The sequence below is a fragment of the Coregonus clupeaformis genome, chromosome 18 (genome assembly GCF_020615455.1).
Source record: "Coregonus clupeaformis isolate EN_2021a chromosome 18, ASM2061545v1, whole genome shotgun sequence".
NCBI classification, from domain to species: domain Eukaryota; kingdom Metazoa; phylum Chordata; class Actinopteri; order Salmoniformes; family Salmonidae; genus Coregonus; species Coregonus clupeaformis.
The window spans coordinates 6936283-6957993 of record NC_059209.1 but is presented as its reverse complement, the minus strand read 5'-3'; the positions used below and the strand labels follow the sequence as shown (position 1 = coordinate 6957993).

Here is a 21711-nt window from a genome sequence, read left to right as displayed (position 1 = left end):
GAGTATCCTCGGCCATGGCAGGCCACCAAAAAGCGTCTGCGAAGAAACGCCATTGTCCGAGCCACGCCAGGGTGACAAGCCATCTTACTGGCGTGGGACCATTTGAGGACAGCAGGGACGAACCGACTCAGGCACAAACAACCGACCGGGTGGACCGTTACCGGGACCGGGCTGAGTCCGAAGGGCCGCCAGCACCTCCTCCTCAATCTTCCACATAACTGCTCCCCACGACGCAGTTCCGGGGGAGAATTGTCTCGGTCTTGGACCCACTCTCCTCCGTCTTGGAGAACATCCGGGACAAGGCGTCCGCCTTGCCGTTCTTAGATCCAGGTCGGAACGTCAGGAAAAACTTGAATCGTCCGAAAAACAACGCCCACCTGGCCTGACGGGAGTTGAGACGTTTAGCCGATTGCACGTAAGCAAGATTCTTGTGGTCAGTCCAGACAATAAACGGTTTGCTCCGCCCCCTCCAACCAGTGGCGCCACTCCTCCAAGGCAAGTTTCACCGCGAGAAGCTCCCGGTTACCCACATCGTAATTCCTCTCCGCAGGCGAAAGGGCGACGAGAGTAGTAGGCGCAGGGATGGAGTTTACTGTCCGTGGAGCATCGCTGCGACAGGATGGCGCCAACTCCCCACATCAGACGCGTCCACTTCAACGACGAACTGACGGGCCGTGTCCGGTTGAGAGAGAATCGGTGCGTTGGTGAATCGCCTCTTCAAATCCAGAAACGCTCGATCCGCCTCCGGATTCCACTTGAAGGTCCTGATACTGGAAGTCAAGGCAGTTAATGGAGCGGCCACACGGCTGTAATCCCGGATGAATCTGCGGTAGAAATTCGCAAACCCCAAAAATCTCTGGAGCTGCAATCTCGTACCGGGCTGGGCCCATTCCAGAACCGCTCTAACCTTCTCCTGGTCCATCCTAATCTCTCCCCTGGAGATGATGTACCCGAGAAAGGATGTCGTGTGGGCGTGAAACTTCGCACTTCTCGGCCTTCACGAACAGGCGATTCTCCAACAATCGCTGCAGAACCTGCCGGACATGCTGGACGTGGTCGGAAGGTTCCTTCGAGAAGATCAGAATGTCATCCAGGTAAACAAACACAAAGAGACCGATCATATCTCTCAGGACGTCGTTCACCATACTCTGGAATACCGCTGGAGCATTGGTCAGTCCAAACGGCATCACCTGATACTCGAAGTGACCCATCGGTGTATTGAAACCCGTCAACCACTCGTCCCCCTCTCGGATCCGGACCAGGTGATACGCATTGCGTAGGTCTAGCTTGGTGAACACCGTAGCACCCTGTAAGGAGTCGAAGGCAGAACTCATCAAGGGCAGGGGATACTTGTTCTTGACCGTGATGTCATTCAACCCCCGATAATCAATACACGGTCGAAGAGAGCCATCCTTCTTACCCACAAAGAAGAATCCTGCCCCCAGGGGTGATGACGAGGGACGAACGAGACCAGCAGCTAGGGACTCCTTGATGTGGGTCTCCAACGCCTCACGTTCAGGTCGGGAGATACTGTATAACCTTCCCTTGGGGTAGACAGCTCCAGGAACCAGGTTGATGGCACAATCATATGGTCGGTGGGGAGGGAGTGACAGAGCCTTCTGCTTACTGAAGACTTCCCCAAATCGTGATATGTCTCGGGAACCAGGGACAAATCTGGGGGTTTAGCCTCAATCACCTGACTGGGAACCGAATGGGGGCAGGCAGTCTTGAGACAGTTAGCATGACAATCAAGGCTCCAACTCGTTACCTTGCCCGTCACCCAATCGAACGTGGGATTGTGTTCCTTCAGCCAGGGGTATCCAAGGACCAGAGGAACATGGGAAGACGGCAGAATGAAGAATGAAATCATCTCAGAATGATTCCCCGACAACCGCATCTTAACCGGTTCAGTCCTCATCGTGATACGTGCCAGACTACTGCCGTTCAGAGTGGTCGCTTCAATGGCTTCGGCAATTGCTCCTTGGAAAGCCCCAGCTGTTCCACCAACTCGGCATCAAGAAAGCTTCCATCGGCACCTGAATCGATAAAAGCGTTAAGCGCTAAGCTCTGATTCCTGTTCACAAGGGTAGCCGGGAAACGGGGTCTGACAGAGGTACTGAGAGGTTGAAACTGGCTCGCTAAAAGTCCTCCCAACTTTAGCGAGCCGGGCAGTTTGACGACCGCCGGGAACAAGTGGAGATGTAATGTCCCGAGCTACCACAGTAGAGGCAGCAGTTGGTCTTACGTCTATGTTGACGCTCCTCCTTGGTTAACCCGTGCCGCCCCACTTGCATGGGTTCAGAATCGGGAGAGAGGACCTCTCCACTAATCCATTGTGGTGGAGAATGATCGACGTGTTCTGGTCCACCACCCGACCCGACTGGGAACTGAGAAGCTGATCGATTGGACGGACCCCATTGCTTCTCCCTCCTTCGCTCTCGGACTCGATTATCCACCCGAATAGACAAGGCTACCAAGCTGTCCAGGTCACTAGGCTCCGGATAGGAGATCAACTCATCCTTGAGCTGCTCCGACAGACCCTGGTAAAAGGCCGCTTGCAGAGACTCCTCGTTCCACCCACTCTCCACCGCCAACGTCTTGAACTCGATCACGAAGTCGGCCACGCTGCGAGTTCCTTGGTGAAGCGAAAACAGGCGCCTAGCTGCGTCCCTCCCTCGGACGGAATGGTCGAAGAGCTTCCTCATCTCGGCCGTGAACCCCTGGTATGAAGCCATGCAGGGGTCTTGTCGTTCCCAAACGGCTGAAGCCCACTCCAGCGCTCGACCACGCAGCAACGCAATCACAAAGGCTATCCTAGCCTTGTCTGTGGCATAAGAGTAGGGCTGTAGATCGAACACTAATCCACACTGCATAAGGAAGGAACGGCATCTTCCCAGCTCCCCCTCATATCTATCCGGCGTCGGAACCTCGGGCTCACGGAAGGACACAGCTCCAGAAGCGGCAGGCGAGATGGGTGAAACCGGTAGTGGATCCTCCACCGGAAACTTGCGTTGGTTCTGGACCTCCGTCAGACCGGTAGAAAGGTTCCGAACTGACAACGCGATCTCCTGTAGTACCGTGCTATGATGGCCCAACATCTTCTCCTGATGGGTAATGGCATGGCGAACAGAGTCCAGGTCCGCTGGGTTCATTACTGGCCGGATCGTTCTGTCACGGTTCCCTCAGACAGAACCCAGAAGCAGACCAGGACAAGGAGAGTTGAACGAAGGTGAGGGTTTATTACAGATTCAAAAAGGTGCAGGATAATCCAGGGAACAGAGCGGGCGGCGTGGATGAGTTGTTGAGGGTGCAGTTGTTGGTCCAATGATGGCTCGGCAGCCGCCGACCATCAGGCAGAGGTAGGGTGAGGGTTCCGGACGAGTGACTGGAGATGGAACAAAAACGGAGGTAAGTCAACAATAAACCAACAAGGTACAAAACAACAAAACTAACGCTAGAAGCTCTAGGACTGATACTCTGATAAACCTACTGTTCATGGCTAACGATCCGGCAGGAACTGGATGTTTGGCCAGAGCCTAAGAAGGGTGATGATCAGGACCAGGTGTGCAGATTGCTGATGGGATGCAGGTGCGGAAAACAAGAGAGCTCCCCGGAGCGTTCCCGAACCCTCGGGAAACTGGAGATCACGAACAGGAAAAACTAGTCACCAGACAGGACCCGACTCAGACTGCCGGGATCGTTACACTGTGTAAGGGCTATTTAACCAATAAGGAGAGTGATGGAGTGCTGCATCAGATGACCTGGTCTCCACCGACCTCAACCAAATTGAGATGGTTTGGGATGAGTTGGACCACAGAGTGAAGGAAAAGCAGCCAACAAGTGCTCAGCATATGTGGGAACTCCTTCAAGACTGTTGGAAAAGCATTCCAGGTGAAGCTGGTTGAGAGAATGCCAAGAGTGTGCAAAGCTGTCATCAAGGCAAAGGGTGGCTATTTGAAAAATCTCAAATCTCAAATAAACCTTTTTGGTTACTACATGATTCCATATGTGTTATTTCATAGTTTAGATTTCTTCACTATTATTCTACAATGTAGAAAATAGTAAAAATAAAGAAAAACCCTTGAATGAGTAGGTGTTCTAAAACTTTTGACCGGTAGTGTACACTGTGTAATAACATTTTGTCAAGATAATAAAATGAATTTCAGTCATTTGGTGTGACTTAGTGGTGTGATGAGAATAGTAGAATCTTTGAGGAGATGTTTTGTCAACTGCTCTTGACACCCAAAGCTGTGATGGAAGAGAGCCCTGGCCTGGAGTCAGTGTGAGGCGTGGTAATGTCATTTCACACCACATTATACAGTACTCTAGGCTCATTCTGATATGCTCAACAGCATAGAATTACATATCTCTTTGCTCAACAGACACACCAAACCTGTGACTTTTACTGCAAATATGAACTTTGCCGACTATGGATGGATATTTCTATGGATGTTCTAAAGTGTGCTCTCTCAGACAGTGCTCTCTCAGACACACCCTCACAAGTAGAGATACTGACCACACTGTCTTTTTCCACCTGTTCTCCACCTCACAAATCACCTCCTTATTTATCAGCCTATCAGGGATAGAGGGATGAGGGTAGAGGTATGGGGGGATGCAAAGAATAGAGACCTGTGTGGTTAACAGTCCCCATCGATAAAGTAGCAACAAACCAAAAAACATCCACACAATTGCAGAGAAGTATCGTTTAGTGTGTTCCTTCAGATTCTGCCTGGGTTAGAAACATGACATGGTGCAATGACATTGGACAAATACAGTAACCGAATCATCTATCAAGGCGATAATATTGCAAGGTGATGAGAAATCGAAGGACATTTGAAGAAATATGCAATAGAGCAATGACATAGCTGGATATTTGAAAAAGGTAATGCCTCAATTGAGGGTAACGACATGGCAGAAGAACAAACAACAGTGGAAGATTCAATGAAGCATGATGGGTGCTTCTTTGAGTCTACATGGCTGTATAATATGAAAGAAAATGGAAATGAGACAAAGTTCAACAATTCTCTCATGATGAATGTTTACTAGACTTCACTGTCTGACCATACACATTGCCTAGAGTTTGCTAAATGGCATTCGCACTTGGATTGAAACCGTTGCTATGTTAATATGACACGAAAATAGAGGTCTTTGGCCACGCATACCAGCGCTGGGTTTGGCCTTCGAAAGAACAATGCATGTTCACCGGACATGCTACCTTGTCCCTGACCTGCTGTTTTCAACTATCTCTCTCTACCGCACCTGCTATTTCAACCTCTAAATGCCCGGCTATGAAAAGCCAAGTGACATTTACTCCTGATGTACTGACCTGTTGCAACCTCTACAACCACTGTGATTATTACTTGACCCTGCTGGTCATCTATGAATGTTTGAACATCTTTAATGGCCATGTACAGTTATAATCTCCACCCGGCACAGCCAGAAGGGGACTGGCCACCCTTCAGAGCCTGGTTCCTCTCTAGGTTTCTTCCTAGGTTTCTACCTTTCTAGGGAGTTTTTCCTTGCCACCGTGTTTCTACTTCTGCATTGCTTGCTGTTTGGGGTTTTAGGCTGGGTTTCTGTATAGCACTTTGTGACATCTGCTGATGTAAAAAGGGCTTTATAAATACATTTGATTGATTGATTGATATGCAGAAAATACAGTGGTGGCTCTTTGATGTTATGGGGCTATTTTGCTTCCACTGGTCCTGGGGCCCTTGTTAAGGTCAATGGCATCATGCACTTAACCAACTACTAGGACATTTTAGCCAAAAACCTGCCAGGAGGCTGAAACTTGGCTGCATTGGGATTTTCCAGCAAGACAATAACCTCACGCACACATCAAAATCACCAAAAAAACATAACTATTGACCACAAAATCAACATTTTAATAAAAATAAAAAGGCTCAGTGTCGTTATCCTCACAAGTGGAGGGTATTTTTATCAGAGCACTTAGGGCATCTCCTCTCCTCTCTCAACAGTCCCTGAGTGGGGGACTTCCCCAACAAGTTCCTCTCCCCAGGACACATACACAAACAAATACACATATGCAGGTGCATACATACAGACACACAAACACACATGCACAGATGGAGGCACCCACACACACACACGCAGGCACGTACTGTATACACACACACATAACCAGAATGTAAGCCTGACCCTGATTGTAAACCTCCAAAAGTACATCCAGTGAAAACAGCCTCTTCAATCACATGACACAAATCCACACGCACCCTGACTCTGCATCAAGAAACCAAGCTTTCACAACAGAAATAGTCAAATAAGAACAAGAAAAACACACTCACTGAAATGGTTTAATCAAAACTTTTTAATAGCAAGAATTCTGAAGCTCAACTCCCATTTCCTGTCCTATCTATGCATGATATTAGTCCAACCCAAAAACAACATGCACCTTATCACTTTTCCTAACTTCATCTAGCATCTCTATAGAACACACTCAAGCAGACAAACAGAGAGATGGTAATCTAGTCTGTTGTACCACTGCAGATACAAACTAGCATTGTCTTTCATCTGAGGTGAAGCTGGTTAGCAGACCGTGACCAGCCCACTGACACTCCCCGTCACCCCCACCAAGCTGTCTCTCTCTCCCCTTGACAGGTGTGTCACATTGGGGACTGCACCACCCACCATCACCTATCACCCAGTGACAACCAACCCAACCCCCTGGGAGAGAGCAGGCAGTGGGGCCTTACCCGGTCAAAGCCATGTAGCGTCTCACACAGAGGTTGTCATTGGAAGCTCACGATCAGTGACAATTTGGACAGGGGTGAGTGCAATAGGCCTAGGAGAATGATGTATTATTGATGAGTTATGTGACAAAGAAAGGTTACTGGTCAATTGTCAAGGAGTGGAGGTCTATGAACATAGACAGACAGACCGACCGACCGACAGACAGACAGACAGACAGACAGACAGACAGACAGACAGACAGACATATACTGGATGACTTTACACAGCAAGGAAAAAGAGCAACATAAGCTAAGAGGATGCTCTGCTGCTATTTCCAAGCAGGCCAGGCTGCTGTTATTGAAGATGAGTGAGAGGTACAGCCTGATGTCTCAGTCAGGTGTACGCTGGGCAGTGCCATGCAGCAGCACAGGATTCCTTGTCATCTCTGGATGAGAGAGAGCCACTCTGGGGGAGAATATTTTTTGTCCTCTATGACAGGTCTAATAGACAACAAAGGCCTGAAGTCTATGTGGGGAGAAAAGGAATGATCAGGGAGAATTATGGCCTCCTACAATATACAGTGGGGAAAAAAAGTATTTAGTCAGCCACCAATTGTGCAAGTTCTCCCACTTAAAAAGATGAGAAAGGCCTGTAATTTTCATCATAGGTACACGTCAACTATGACAGACAAATTGACGAAAAAAAATCCAGAAAATCACATTGTAGGATTTTTAATGAATTTATTTGCAAATTATGGTGGAAAATAAGTATTTGGTCACCTACAAACAAGCAAGATTTATGGCTCTCACAGACCTGTAACTTCTTCTTTAAGAGGCTCCTCTGTCCTCCACTCGTTACTTGTATTAATGGCACCTGTTTGAACTTGTTATCAGTATAAAAGACACCTGTCCACAACCTCAAACAGTCACACTCCAAACTCAACTATGGCCAAGACCAAAGAGCTGTCAAAGGACACCAGAAACAAAATTGTAGACCTGCACCAGGCTGGGAAGACTGAATCTGCAATAGGTAAGCAGCTTGGTTTGAAGAAATCAACTGTGGGAGCAATTATTAGGAAATGGAAGACATACAAGACCACTGATAATCTCCCTCGATCTGGGGCTCCACGCATGATCTCACCCCGTGGGGTCAAAATGATCACAAGAACGGTGAGCAAAAATCCCAGAACCACACGGGGGGACCTAGTGAATGACCTGCAGAGAGCTGGGACCAAAGTAACAAAGCCTACCATCAGTAACACACTACGCCGCCAGGGACTCAAATCCTGCAGTGCCAGACGTGTCCCCCTGCTTAAGCCAGTACATGTCCAGGCCCGTCTGAAGTTTGCTAGAGTGCATTTGGATGATCCAGAAGAGGATTGGGAGAATGTCATATGGTCAGATGAAACCAAAATAGAACTTTTTGGTAAAAACTCAACTCATCGTGTTTGGAGGACAAAGAATGCTGAGTTGCATCCAAAGAACACCATATCTACTGTGAAGTATGGGGGTGGAAACATCATGCTTTGGCGATGTTTTTCTGCAAAGGGACCAGGATGACTGATCCGTGTAAAGGAAAGAATGAATGGGGTCATGTATCGTGAGATTTTGAGTGAAAACCTCCTTCCATCAGCAAGGGCATTGAAGATGAAACGTGGCTGGGTCTTTCAGCATGACAATGATCCCAAACACACCGCCCGGGCAACGAAGGAGTGGCTTCGTAAGAAGCATTTCAAGGTCCTGGAGTGGCCTAGCCAGTCTCCAGATCTCAACCCCATAGAAAATCTTTGGAGGGAGTTGAAAGTCCGTGTTGCCCAGCGACAGCCCAAAAACATCACTGCTCTAGAGGAGATCTGCATGGAGGAATGGGCCAAAATACCAGCAACAGTGTGTGAAAACCTTGTGAAGACTTACAGAAAACGTTTGACCTGTGTCATTGCCAACAAAGGGTATATAACAAAGTATTGAGAAACTTTTGTTATTGACCAAATACTTATTTTCCACCATAATTTGCAAATAAATTCATTAAAAATCCTACAATGTGATTTTCTGGATTTTTTTTTCTCATTTTGTCTGTCATAATTTATTTATATTCACCACACGAACAAAAACAACAAAACAATACGTGAAGTCCACGGTCAAATACACAAACCAACACGGAACAAGATACCACACCACACAAATGCCAAACGACTACCTAAGTATGGATCCCAATAAGAGACAACAAGCAACAGCTGATTCACGTTGCCTCTGATTGAGAACCACCCCGGCCAACATAGAAACACATCAACTAGACTCTACACACCCTGGCTCAACATAACAGAGTCCCCAGAGCCAGGGCGTGACATTAACAGTCATCCCATCAGACCCTGGCTGCAATTACACTGAGTGTTCAAAACATTAGGAACACCCACACTTTCCATGACATAGACTGACCAGGTGAATCCAGGTGAAAGCTATGATCCCTTATTGATGTCACTTGTTAAGTCCACTCCAATTAGTGTACATGAAGGGGAGGAGAGGTTAAAGAAGGATTTTTAAGCCTTGATAATTGAGACATGGATTGTGGTTTGACTGTCTCAAGAACTGCAACGCAGCTGGGTTTTTCACGCTCATGAGTTTCCCGTGTGTATCAAGAATGGTCCACCACCCGAAGGACATCCAGCCAACTTGACACAACTGTGGGAAGCACTGGCGTCAACATGAGCCAGCATCCCTGTGGATGTAGAGTCCATGCCCCAACGAAATGAGGCTGTTCTGAGGGCAAAGGGTGGGGGGTGGGGGTGAGAGAGAGAGAGAGAGAGAGAGAGAGAGAGAGAGAGAGAGAGAGAGAGAGAGAGAGAGAGAGAGAGAGACAGACAGAGAGACAGAGAGAGAGAGAGAGAGAGAGAGAGAGAGAGAGAGAGAGAGAGAGAGAGAGAGAGAAAGAGAGAGAGTGAGAAAGACTAAGCAGGCCTGCCATAGCCCTTGTCACAGCACTTACTAATGAGACCAATTCTGTCCACCAGAACTACAGAAACAAGGCTGAAACAAGGCTAGCAAGCAAAGAGACAGTCACGGAGATGTCTCCTCCAGCACAGAGACACAGGCAGGCTGGGGAGAAAGCTGAGGCTGGGGTGTCACTCAAGGATCGGTCTCACCTTCCCTGAGAAAAACATTCAGTTAACTGTAGCTGAACTCTTACTTTGAGTCTACACAAAATGTGATTTAATTCATTAGAATTGTACATTCGTAATAAAGTTGTCTCCGTTACAAAATAGAGAAACAATTAGTCATAATCATCCAATAAAGTAAAACATCAATTGCGAGTTTGAGAATGTGTCAATGCATGACATTTGTTCTCACTAACTCCTGTTCTCCCTTACCTCTCTTGTCACACCTTGAAAACTGAAGAAAGAACTCACAGAGAGAGAGAGAGAGCGAGAGAGAGAGGGAGAGAGGGGGAGGGAAGTGTTTGAGTGAAATAGACTGTTCACAGAGGGGGAGATAAGAGACAGAGTGAGGAGAGTGAAGTGAGAAAGTGAGAGAAAGACACTTTATGGAACACAAAACCATCACTATCTCATCCTGGAATATCCAAGGCCTGAGGTCATCTGCCTTTGGCCTAAAGAGCAGGAACCTGGACTTCACCAAATAAATCAGAAATACAGACATTGTCATCCTATAAGAAACATGGTATAGAGGAGACAGACCCACTGGTTGCCCTCTAGGTGTGAAACAGGGAAGGGACTCAGGGGGTTTGCTAATTTGGTATAGAGCAGAAATGATCTCAACAGAGAAAAATTTCCTCCTGTGTGCTACCTATATCCCCCCACTAGAATCCCCATACTTTAATGAAGACAGCTTCTCCATCCTGGAGGGGGAAATCAATCATTTCCAGGCCCAGGAACATGTACTAGTCTGTGGTGACCTAAATGCCAGAACTGGACAAGAACCTGACACCCTCAACACACAGGGGGACAAACACCTACCTGGAGGTGACAGCATTCCCTCCCCCATATGCCCCCCTAGGCACAACTACGACAACATAACCAACAAAAACGGGTGACAACTCCTGCAGCTCTGTCACACGCTGGGTATGTACATAGTCAATGGTAGGCTTCGAGGGGACTCCTACAGTAGGTACACCTATAGCTCATCTCTTGGCAGTAGTACTGTAAACTACTTTATCACTGACCTCAACCCAGAGTCTCTCAGAGCGTTCACAGTCAGCCCACTGACACCCCTATCAGATCACAGCAAAATCACAGTCTACTTGAACAGAGCAATACTCAATCATAAGGCATCAAAGCCAAAGGACCTGAATAATATTAAGAAATGATGTAAATAGAAGGAAAGTAGTGTGGAAACGTACCAAAAAACTATTAGGCAACAACAAATTCAATCTCTTTTAGACAACTTCCTGGACAAAACGTTTCACTGTAATAGTGAAGGTATAAACTTGGCAGTAGAAAACCTAAACAGTATATTTGACCTCTCAGCTTCCCTATCAAATCTAAACATTTCAAACAGAAAACCGAAGAAAATTAACAACGATGACAAATGGTTTGATGACGAATGCAAAAACCTAAGAAAGAAATTGAGAAACCTATCCAACCAAAACCATATAGACCCAGAAAACCTGAGCCTTCACTATGGTGAATCACTAAAACAATACAGAAATACTCTATGGAAAAAGAAGGAACAGCATGTCAGAAATCAGCTCAATGTAATTGAAGAATCCATAGACTAATTCGCTCTCGCTCCCTCCCATCCCGGAGGACCTGAGCCCTAGGACCATGCCTCAGGACTACCTGGCCTGATGACTCCTTGCTGTCCCCAGTCCACCTGGTCATGCTGCAGCTCCAGTGTCCACTCTTCTGCCTGCGGCTATGGAACCCTGACCTGTTCACCGGACGTGCTACCTTGTCCCAGACCTGCTGTGTTCAACTATCTCTCTCTACCGCACCTGCTATTTGAACCTCTAAATGCCCGGCTATGAAAAGCCAAGTGACATTTACTCCTGATGTACTGACCTGTTGCAACCTCTACAACCTCTGTGATTATTATTTGACCCTGCTGGTCATCTATGAACGTTTGAACATCTTGGAGAAAAATATGGCCTTAATGGCCACGTACTTTAATAATCTCCACCCGGCACAGCCAGAAGGGGACTTGCCACCCCTCAGAGCCTGGTTCCTCTCTAGGTCTCTTCCTAGGTTTCTGCCTTTCTAGGGAGTTTTTCCTAGCCACCGTGCTTCTACATCTGCATTGCTTGCTGTTTGGGGTTTTAGGCTGGGTTTCTGTATAGCACTTTGTGACATCTGCTGATGTAAAAAGGGCTTTATAAATAAAATGTGATTGATTGATTGATTCTGGGAAAATTGGAAAACACTAAACAAACAACAACACGAAGAGTTATCTATCCAAAACGGAGATGTATGTGTAAACCACTTCTCCAATCTTTTTGGCCCTATAACAAAGAACAAACAGCAAACGCATCTTAGAATCAACTATTAAAGACTACCAGAACCCACTGGATTCTCCAATTACATTGAATGAACTACAGGACAAAATACAAACCCTCCAACACAAAAAGGCCTGTGGTGTTGATGGTATCCTGAATGAAATGATAAAATATACAGACCACAAATTCCAATTGGCTATACTTAAACTCTTTAACATCATCCTTAGCTCTGGCATCTTCACCAATATTTGGAACCAAGGACTGATCACCCCAATCCACAAAAGTGGAGACAAATGTGATCCCAATAACTACTGTGGGATATGCGTCAACAGCAACCTTGGGAAAAATCCTCTGCATTATCATTAACAGCAGACTCGTACATTTCCTCAGTGAAAACAATGTACTGAGCAAATGTCAAATTGGCTTTTTACCAAATTACCGTACGACAGATCACGTATTAACCCTGCACACCCTAATTGACAAATAAACAAACCAAAACAAAGGCAAGGTCTTCTCATGCTTTGTTGATTTCAAAAAAGCTTTTGACTCAATTTGGCATGAGGATATGCTATACAAATTGATGGAAAGTGGTGTTGGGGGAAAAACATACAACATTATAAATTCCATGTACACGAAAAACAAGTGTGTGGTTAAAATTGGCAAAAAACACACACATTTCTTTCCACAGTGCCATGGGGGTGAGACAGTGATGCAGCTTAAGCCCCACCCTCTTCAACATATATATCAACGAATTGGCGAGAGCACTAGAACAGTCTGCAGCACCCGGCCTCACCCTACTAGAATCTGAAGACAAATGTCTACTGTTTGCTGATGATCTGGTGCGTCTGTCCACAACCAAAGAGGGTCTACAGCAGCACCTAGATCTTCTGCACAGATTCTGTCAGACCTGGGCTCTGACAGTATATCTCAGTAAGACAAAAATAATGGTGTTCCAAAAAAGGTCAATTTGCCGGGACCACAAATACAAATTCCATCTAGACACCGTTGCCATAGAGCACACAAAAAACGATAAATACCTCAGTCTAAACATCAGCGCCACAGGTAACTTCCACAAAGCTGCGAACTCTTCTGAGAGACAAGGCAAGAAGGGCCTTCTATGCCATCAAAAGGAACATACAATTTGACATACCAATTAGGTTCTGGCATAAAATACTTGAATAAGTTATAGAACCCATTGCCCTTTCATGTTGTGAGGTCTGGGGTCTGCTCACCAACCAAGAATTCACAAAATGGGACGAACACCAAATTGAGACTCTGCATGCAGAATTCTGTTAATCTAAAAAAAAAATGAATATAATGATATTCCAAAAAAGGTCAGGAAATCAGGATGACAAATATAAATTCTATTTGGACACAGTTCTATTAGAACACACCAAAAATTACACATATCTAGGACTAAATATCAGCAACACAGGTAGCTTTCACATGGCTGTGAATGAGCTGAGAGACAAAGCAAGAAGAGCATTCTATGCCATTAAAAGGAATATTAAAATCGAAATTCCGATTAGAATCTGGCTCAAAATGTTCCAATCAGTTATAGAACCAATTGCTCTATATGGCAGCGAAGTATGGGGTCCGCTCTCTAATACTGAATTTACCAAATGGGACAAACATCCAATCGAAATACTGCATGCAGAGTTTTGCAAGACTGTATTGCAAGTGCAAAGAAAAACTCCAAATAATGCATGTAGAGCAGAATTGGGCCAATACCCCCTCCTTATTCGAATAGAAAAAAGAGCCATCAAATTTTACAACCATCTAAAAACAAGTGACCCCAAAACATTCCATCACACAGCTCTACTATGTCAAGAGATGAAACAAGAGAAGAGTCCCCTCAGCCAGCTGGTTCTGAGGCTCAGTTCACTAACCAAAACCAACCTCATAGAGCCTCAGGACAGCACTCAGAAAATCTGGCCCAACCAAATCATCACAAAGCAAAAATAAAAATATATCACCTATTGGAAAGACACCACAAAAAAATCAAGTAAACTTTGATGCTATTTGGCTCTAAACAGACAGTACATGGTGGCAGACTATCTGACCACTGTGACTGATAGAAAACTGAGAAAAACACTGACTAGGTACAGACTCAGTGAGCACAGTCTGGCTATAGAGACTGGTCGTCACAGGCAAACCTGGCTGCCCAGAGAAGACAGGCTGTGCTCACTCTGCCCCCGGGGAGAGGTAGAGACAGAGCTGCATTTCCTATTACACTGTGACAAATACTCAGACCTAAGATAATCTTTCTTTCCCAAAATTATCATTCAGTACAACGAATTTGAAACTATAAAAGAGGAAGAAAAAATCAAATATTTATTGGGTGAAAAGCCAAAATGTGCAATTTTGGCAGCCAAATATGTGTCCTCCTGCCACAACCTGAGGGACAGCCAGTGAAAATTGTAATGTAATGTCAATAATATTTCCTGTTTTGTTTTGGCTTTCATAGCATGTAATATGTCTTCTCAGTCATGTTGAGATTGGTCGACTACTATTGCTTTAATGTATTGTTATTCTCATTAATATTGTTGTTGTAGTTGCTGTTAATGGTAATCCCATTTCCACTACTACTATTATTATTGCTGTTGGTCCCACCATTTTTGTTATATGTATACTTTGACAATGTAAGTAATTTTACTTGCCATGTCAATAAAGTCTATTGAATTGAATTGAATTGAATTGAATTGAGAGAGAGAGAGAGAGAGAGAGAGAGAGAGAGAGAGAGAGAGAGAGAGAGAGAGAGAGAGAGAGAGAGAGAGAGAGAGAGAGAGAGAGAGAGAGAGAGAGAGAGACAGGGACAGAGACAGAGAGAGGGAGATACCCCAGCAGTAGTTCCTACCTCCTCTGTCCCTGATGGCGAGGTTGTGTCCTTTCTTCAGAATGATGTCCAGCTGGTACATCCCTGGGTTGGCAACAGGGGCGGTCTCAGCATTACTTGGCTTCACAATGTTGATGCCCTGCAAGGAAACACACAACAAATAGAAGTTAACCAGACACACTCATCCACTATAACACACATTTTTACATCACCAATGAAAATCTGGATACATCAAAGAAATGGAGGACACCGTTCATTTGATATGTCGTGTGTGTTGTGTTTAATGGATGAAGCTATATTATATGACTGGGTAAACTCTAGACCTCAGTGTCTCCAGCCCTGGATGCTGTTTTGGGAGACTTTGCACTATGCCTAAGATCAAATCTAGGGGAAACACCTAGGGCCGGTTTCCCAGAGCATGAACATTCAGTGAGTGACCACAGATTCTCCATTGACAATGCTTTTTAGTCCAGGTCTAGGCTTAATCTGTGTCCGGGAAACCGGCCCTGGCTGTCTGTGTCCCCATAACCAGGCCCTGACTGTGACCCTGGGCTGTGGTCACACTGGATGTCCTAAAACAGACCCAGCTCCCCCTGGGCTCAGCCTGGTGCAGTAAGCACATCAGAAGGCTACACTGTGCTGGGAGGTCTGCTAGGAGCTAGTCTCCACCTCTCTCTCCCTCTACTCCATTAGAGACGCCTGCCCTGTGTGGGTTCCCCTGTCACGTCTCCCCAGCTCTCCGGGTTTGATATGCTAAGAATACCCTGCCCTGCCGCTAGCATCATCCAGAGAGAGAGAGAGAGAGAGAGAGAGAGAGAGAGAGAGAGAGAGAGAGAGAGAGAGAGAGAGAGAGAGAGAGAGAGAGAGAGAGAGAGAGAGAGAGAGAGAGAGAGAGAGAGAGAGAGAGAGAGAGAGAGAGAGAGAGAGAGAGAGACAGAGAGAGAGAGAGAGAGAGAGAGACAGAGAGAGACAGACAGAGAGAGAGAGAGAGAGAGAGAGAGAGAGAGAGAGAGAGAGAGAGAGAGAGAGAGAGAGATCTTTGACTATGGTCATGTGCGCACGTTAGGCGCTTAGGCTACACAAACACTAGTGTTTCCCCTATATGCATTTAGCATTTATATAATTTAGATGTATATATACATCTAAATTTGGACTTCAGACCAAAGGACAGATTTCCACCGGTCTAATTGCTCGTGCTTCCTGACACAAGCAGGTCTCTTCTTATTATTGGTGTGCTTTAGTAGTGGTTTCTTTACAACAATGCAACCATGAAGGCCTGAATCACACAGTCCCCTCTGAACAGTTGATGTTGAGATGTGTCTGTGACTTGAACTCTGTGAAGCATTTATTTGGGCTGCAATCTGAGGTGCAGTTAACTCTTTATGAACATATCCTCTGCAGCAGAGGTAACTCGGGGTCTTCCATTCCTGTGGCAGTCCTCATGAGAGCCAGTTTCATCATGGTTTTTGCGACTGCACTTGAAGAAACTTTCAAAGTTTTTGAAATGTTCCGGATTGACTGACCTTCATGTCTTCAAGTAATGATTCACTGTTGTTTCTTTTTGCTTATTTGAGCTGTTCTTGCCATAATATGGACTTGGTCTATTACCAAATAGGGCTATCTTCTGTATACCACCCTTACCTTGTCACAACTGATTGGCTCAAACGCATTAAGAAGGAAAAAAATTCCACAAGTTAACTTTTAACAAGGCACGCCTGTTAATTGAAATGCATTCCAGGTGACTACCTCATGAAGCTGGTTGAGAGAATGCAAAGAGTGTGCAAAGCTGTCATCAAGGCAATGAGTGGCTATTTTGAAGAATATAAAATATTAAATATATTTTGATTTGTTTAGCACTTTTTTGGTTACTACATGATTCCATGTGTTATTTCATAGTTTTGATGTGTTTACAATTATTCTACAATAGAAAATAGTAAAAATAAAGAAAAAACCCTTGAATGAGTAGGTGTGTCCAATCGTTTGACTGGTACTGTAAATTTACACAAAACAAAAATATAAACACAACATGTAAAGTGTTGGTCCCATGTTTCATGAGCTGAAATAAGAGATCCCAGAAATGTTCCATACGCACAAAAACGTATTTCTCTCAAATCTTGGCACAAATTTGTTTAAATCCCTTTTAGTGAGCATTTCTCCTTTGGCAAAATAATCCATCCACCTGACAGGTGTGGCATATGAAGAAGCTGATAAAACAGCATGATAATTACACAGGTGCACCTTGTGCTGGGGACACTAAAAGGACACATTAAAATGTGCAGTTTTGTCACACAACACAATGCCACAGATGTCTCAAGTTTTGAGGGAGAGTGCAAGTGGCATGCTGACTGCAGGAACGTCCACCAGGGTCCAGATTCACAAAAACTTGTTATGAACACATTTCTTCTTAACTGACATTTTTCCATTAACTATAGATTCAAGAAGAAAGTTAAGCAAAGTTGCTATTCCTCAAAAAGGATATTGGAAATGTTATTGCGCTATTTCTTATGTTTCTCCTTAAGCAAAAAGTTAAGACAACTCCAAGATAGCTAAACCCTTGTCTTAAACTCAGGGCAGTAGAGAATAAGCTTATGAAAGCAACTGAACATGTTTAATTCTGTGACGAGTACTGAGTACACGAAGAGGCAGGACGCGGACGCAGACGCAGGAATTAACAAGGTCAAGGTTTCCTAAAACAATGACAAAGAGAAATAACAGAAGATAGAGGACACGAAGCTAAACAATCACACACAACATCATAAGGAACAGTCCAGGGCTAAATAGGGGTGGTGATGAGATGATGAGGTGCAGGTGTGCTGGAGGTGATTAGGGTGCGTTGGGGTTCCATTCCGGTGTTGCCGAGGTGATGCGCTCAGACCGGTGGCACAGTAGACCGGCGAAGGGGAGCAACGGGAGGAGACGTGACAAATTCACTCACAAACTTCATCTGAAAGTTTCAGTATTGATTATTTTAAACCCAAGAACATGTTTTAGAACAGTAATCTCAGTACGAAATATGCTAACATGATTGCCATTTCTAGCTAGATAATTAGCTAATTAGATAAATTGGTTGCCTAGCATCAAACATCTTAAGAAGATTCGTAAGAAGATATTTGAGAAATTCATAAGAAAATCATTAAATCTTAAGATATTGTTGAGGAATTGCACTTCCGAACTATCTTACGAACTTCTTATTTTTTTTTCTTAAGAAGCTTCTTAAGTTTCTACGTAAGAAGTGTTTTGTGAATCTGGGCCCAGAGCTGTTGCCAGATAATTGAATGTTAATTTCTCAACCCATATGCCGCCTCCAACATCGTTTTAGAGAATTTGGCAGTACGTACAGTATCAGTCAAAAGTTTGGACACACCTACTCATTCCAGGGTTTTTCTTCATTTTTTACTATTTTCTACATGGTAGAATAATAGTGAAGACATCAAAACTACGAAATAAAACATATGGAATCATGCAGTAACCAAAAAAGTGTTAAACAAATCAAAATATATTTTATATTCTTCAAAGTAGCCACTCATTGCCTTGATGACAGCTTTGCACACTCTTTGCATTCTCTCAACCAGCTTCATGAGGTAGTCACCTGGAATTTATTTCAATTAACAGGTGTGCCTTGTTAAAAGTTCATTTGTGGAATTTATTTCCTTCTTAATGCGTTTGAGCCAATCAGTTGCGTTGTGACAAAGTAGGGGGGGTTTACAGAAGAGAGCCTTATTTGGTAAAATAACAAGTCCATATTATGGCAAGAACAGCTCAAATAAGCAAAGAGAAATGACAGTCCATCATTACTTTAATTCTCTCAATTTCAATTTGCATATTTAGCAGACGCTCTTGTCCAGAGCGACTAACAGTTAGTGAGTGCATACATTTACCATATTGGCCCCCTGTGGGAATGGAACCCACAACCCTGGCGTTGCAAATGCTATGCTCTACTAACTGAGCTACACGGGACAAGACATGAAGGTCAGTCAATCCGGACAATTTCAAGAACTTGGAAAGTTTCTTCAAGTGCAGTCGCAAAAACCATCAAGCGCTATGATGAAACTGGCTCTCATGAGGACTGCCACAGGAAAGGAAGACCCAGAGTTACCTCTGCTGCTGAGGATAAGTTCATTAGAGTTAACTGCACCTCAGATTGCAGCCCAAATAAATGCTTCACAGAGTTCAAGTAACAGACACATCTCAACATCAACTGTTCAGAGGAGACTGCGTGAATCAGGCCTTCATGGTCGAATTGCTGCAAAGAAACCACTACCAAAGGACACCAATAAGAAGAAGAGACTTGCTTTGGTCAAGAAACACGAGCAAAGAACATTAGACCTGTGGAAATTTGTCCTTTGGTCTGGAGTCCAAATATGAGATTTTTGGTTCCAACCACTGTATCTTTGTGAGACGCAGAGTAGGTGAACGGATGATCTCCGCATCTGTGGTTCCCACCGTGAAGCATGGAGGAGGAGGTGTGATGGTGTGGGGGTGCTTTACTTGTTACACTGTCAGTGATTCATTTAGAATTCAAGGCACACTTAATCAGCATGGCTACCACAGCATTCTACAGCGATATGCCATCCCATCTGGTTTGCGCTTAGTGGGACTATCATTTGTTTTTCAACAGTACAATGACCCAAAACACACCTCCAGGCTGTGTAAGGGCTATTTGACCAAGGAGAGTGATGGAGTGCTGCATCAGATGACTTGGCCTCAACAATCCCCCGACCTCAACCCAATTGAGATGGTTTGGGATGAGTCGGACCGCAGAGTGAAGGAAAAGCAGCCAACAAGTGCTCAGCATATGCGGGAACTCCTTCAAGACTGTTGGAAAAGCATTCGTCATGAAGCTGGTTGAGAGAATGCCAAGAGCGTGCAAAGCTGTCATCAAGGCAAAGGATGGCTACTTTGAAGAATCTAAAATCTAAAATGTATTTTGATTTGCTTAACACGTTTTTGGTTACTACATGATTCCATATGTGTTATTTCATAGTTTTGATGTCTTCACTATTATTATACAACGTAAAAAATAGTAAAAATAAAGAAAACCCTTGAATGAGTAGGTGTTCTAAAACTTTTGACCGGTAGTATAAACTTTTGACACACACGCACAAGTAACTGCTGGAAAAAATTATCCTAGAGGAAACACTGCACATATACATATACACACACCTGCATGGCATTGCAGGGTCGTTTCAGAGTGCATGACTGGATGAACAGAGCTCTTGACACAAGATAAGACACAAATACAGTACACTGCTCAGGACATATGCTCATGGTGGCAGATAAACATTGAGAATAAACAAAGAATAGCGGTGGGTTTACAGTAATTGATTTCACAGTCATTCAGGTCTAACTACAGACAACTGATCTTATGTAAATAAAGCTGACTGTAGATAGCAGATCTAGTCTAAGCTGCCCTCATTTCTTTTCTTTTAGGTACAACCAACTGGGCATACACTGGCTGAATCAACGTTGTTTCCACCTCACTTCAATGGAATTACTTAGAACCAACGTGGAATAGACATTGAATTGACATCTGTGCCCAGTGGGATGTCTCTCCGGGATGACTTCTGATTAAAATAACTTCTGATTAATTCTCTTTTATATTTGAGAATTCATGAACAAACTGAAACTGACAACTGTAGAAACTCGCCTGGCTGGCTCTTCATAAATGTAGGGCTCAGCCTTGCTCATTGACAATGATAGGGTATGATAGACTGAGCAAGCTTGCCCACACAAAGACATTGAACAATGGCTTTCAAAAATAGATGTCCATTTATATATATATACATAATAAAAAGCAAAAAAAACAAATCACAATACAAAACGGGCCTACACAACAACATTTGAATAGTACAAGACAGCGAATGAAGCGAATGACATAGTTTTCCATACAGTATGACAAAGTAGTTTTTACTGTGGTCCTCTGTAGCTCAGCTGGTAGAGCACGGCGCTTGTAACGCCAAGGTAGTGGGTTCGATCCCCGGGACCACCCATACACAAAAATGTATGCACGCATGACTGTAAGTCGCTTTGGATAAAAGCGTCTGCTAAATGGCATATTATTATTATTATTATTATTATTATTATTACCACATTCTATCAAGCACTACGCAAACTACTCTTTTTAAAAAATTGTATCTTTATTTTACCAGGGAAGAGATACTGAGACCTAGGTCTCTTTTTCAAATGTGCCCTGCACAATAAATAACAAATATACAAATTATACACAGAATATACATATACTGTATACATACATCAATTAGCTTAATTTCTCAGAGATCAAATTATGTTTCAACAAAATAATGTTTTAGGAATACTAATCGTATCTGTTACTAACTACAGAAACAATTTCAGAACAATCTGAGATTATGGGTCTCTAAATCCTCTTTCTTGTGTTTTTTGAGGTGGAACGACCCATGACTGCTACCTCACAAACCCTACCAAACCCTAGCTGTCCTCGTCACCCTTATTACACACTTCATCACATTCAGATGTCGCAATAGGCAAAACAAGGGTACCCCATCCTGGTGATTCTGCTAATATGACACCCATATCTCCTTCCTATTGCAATTCAATCTCACAGTTTCCCAGGGGGTTGTGAACCTCACTGTGTCCCAAATGGCACCTTATTCCCTATATAGTGCACTACTTTTGACCAGGGGCCATACTACAGTATGGTCAAAAGTAATGCACTATATAAGGAATAGGGTGCCATTTGTGACGCAGCATAGGTTTATCTACTG

At 44.2% G+C, this 21711-nt stretch overlaps 1 protein-coding gene across 8 annotated transcripts in view; it reads right to left on the bottom strand.

The window, feature by feature from the left end:
• The window catches only part of mctp1a (multiple C2 domains, transmembrane 1a), a 241744-nt gene that overhangs the window by 106881 nt on the left and 113152 nt on the right, over positions 1–21711 (bottom strand). For all 8 annotated transcript variants that reach the window (XM_041904553.1, XM_041904545.1, XM_041904546.1 and 5 more), the window contains exon 2: positions 14993–15110. In XM_041904553.1, the coding sequence (XP_041760487.1) occupies positions 14993–15110 (118 nt within the window). The remainder of the gene's footprint in view (positions 1–14992; positions 15111–21711) is intronic.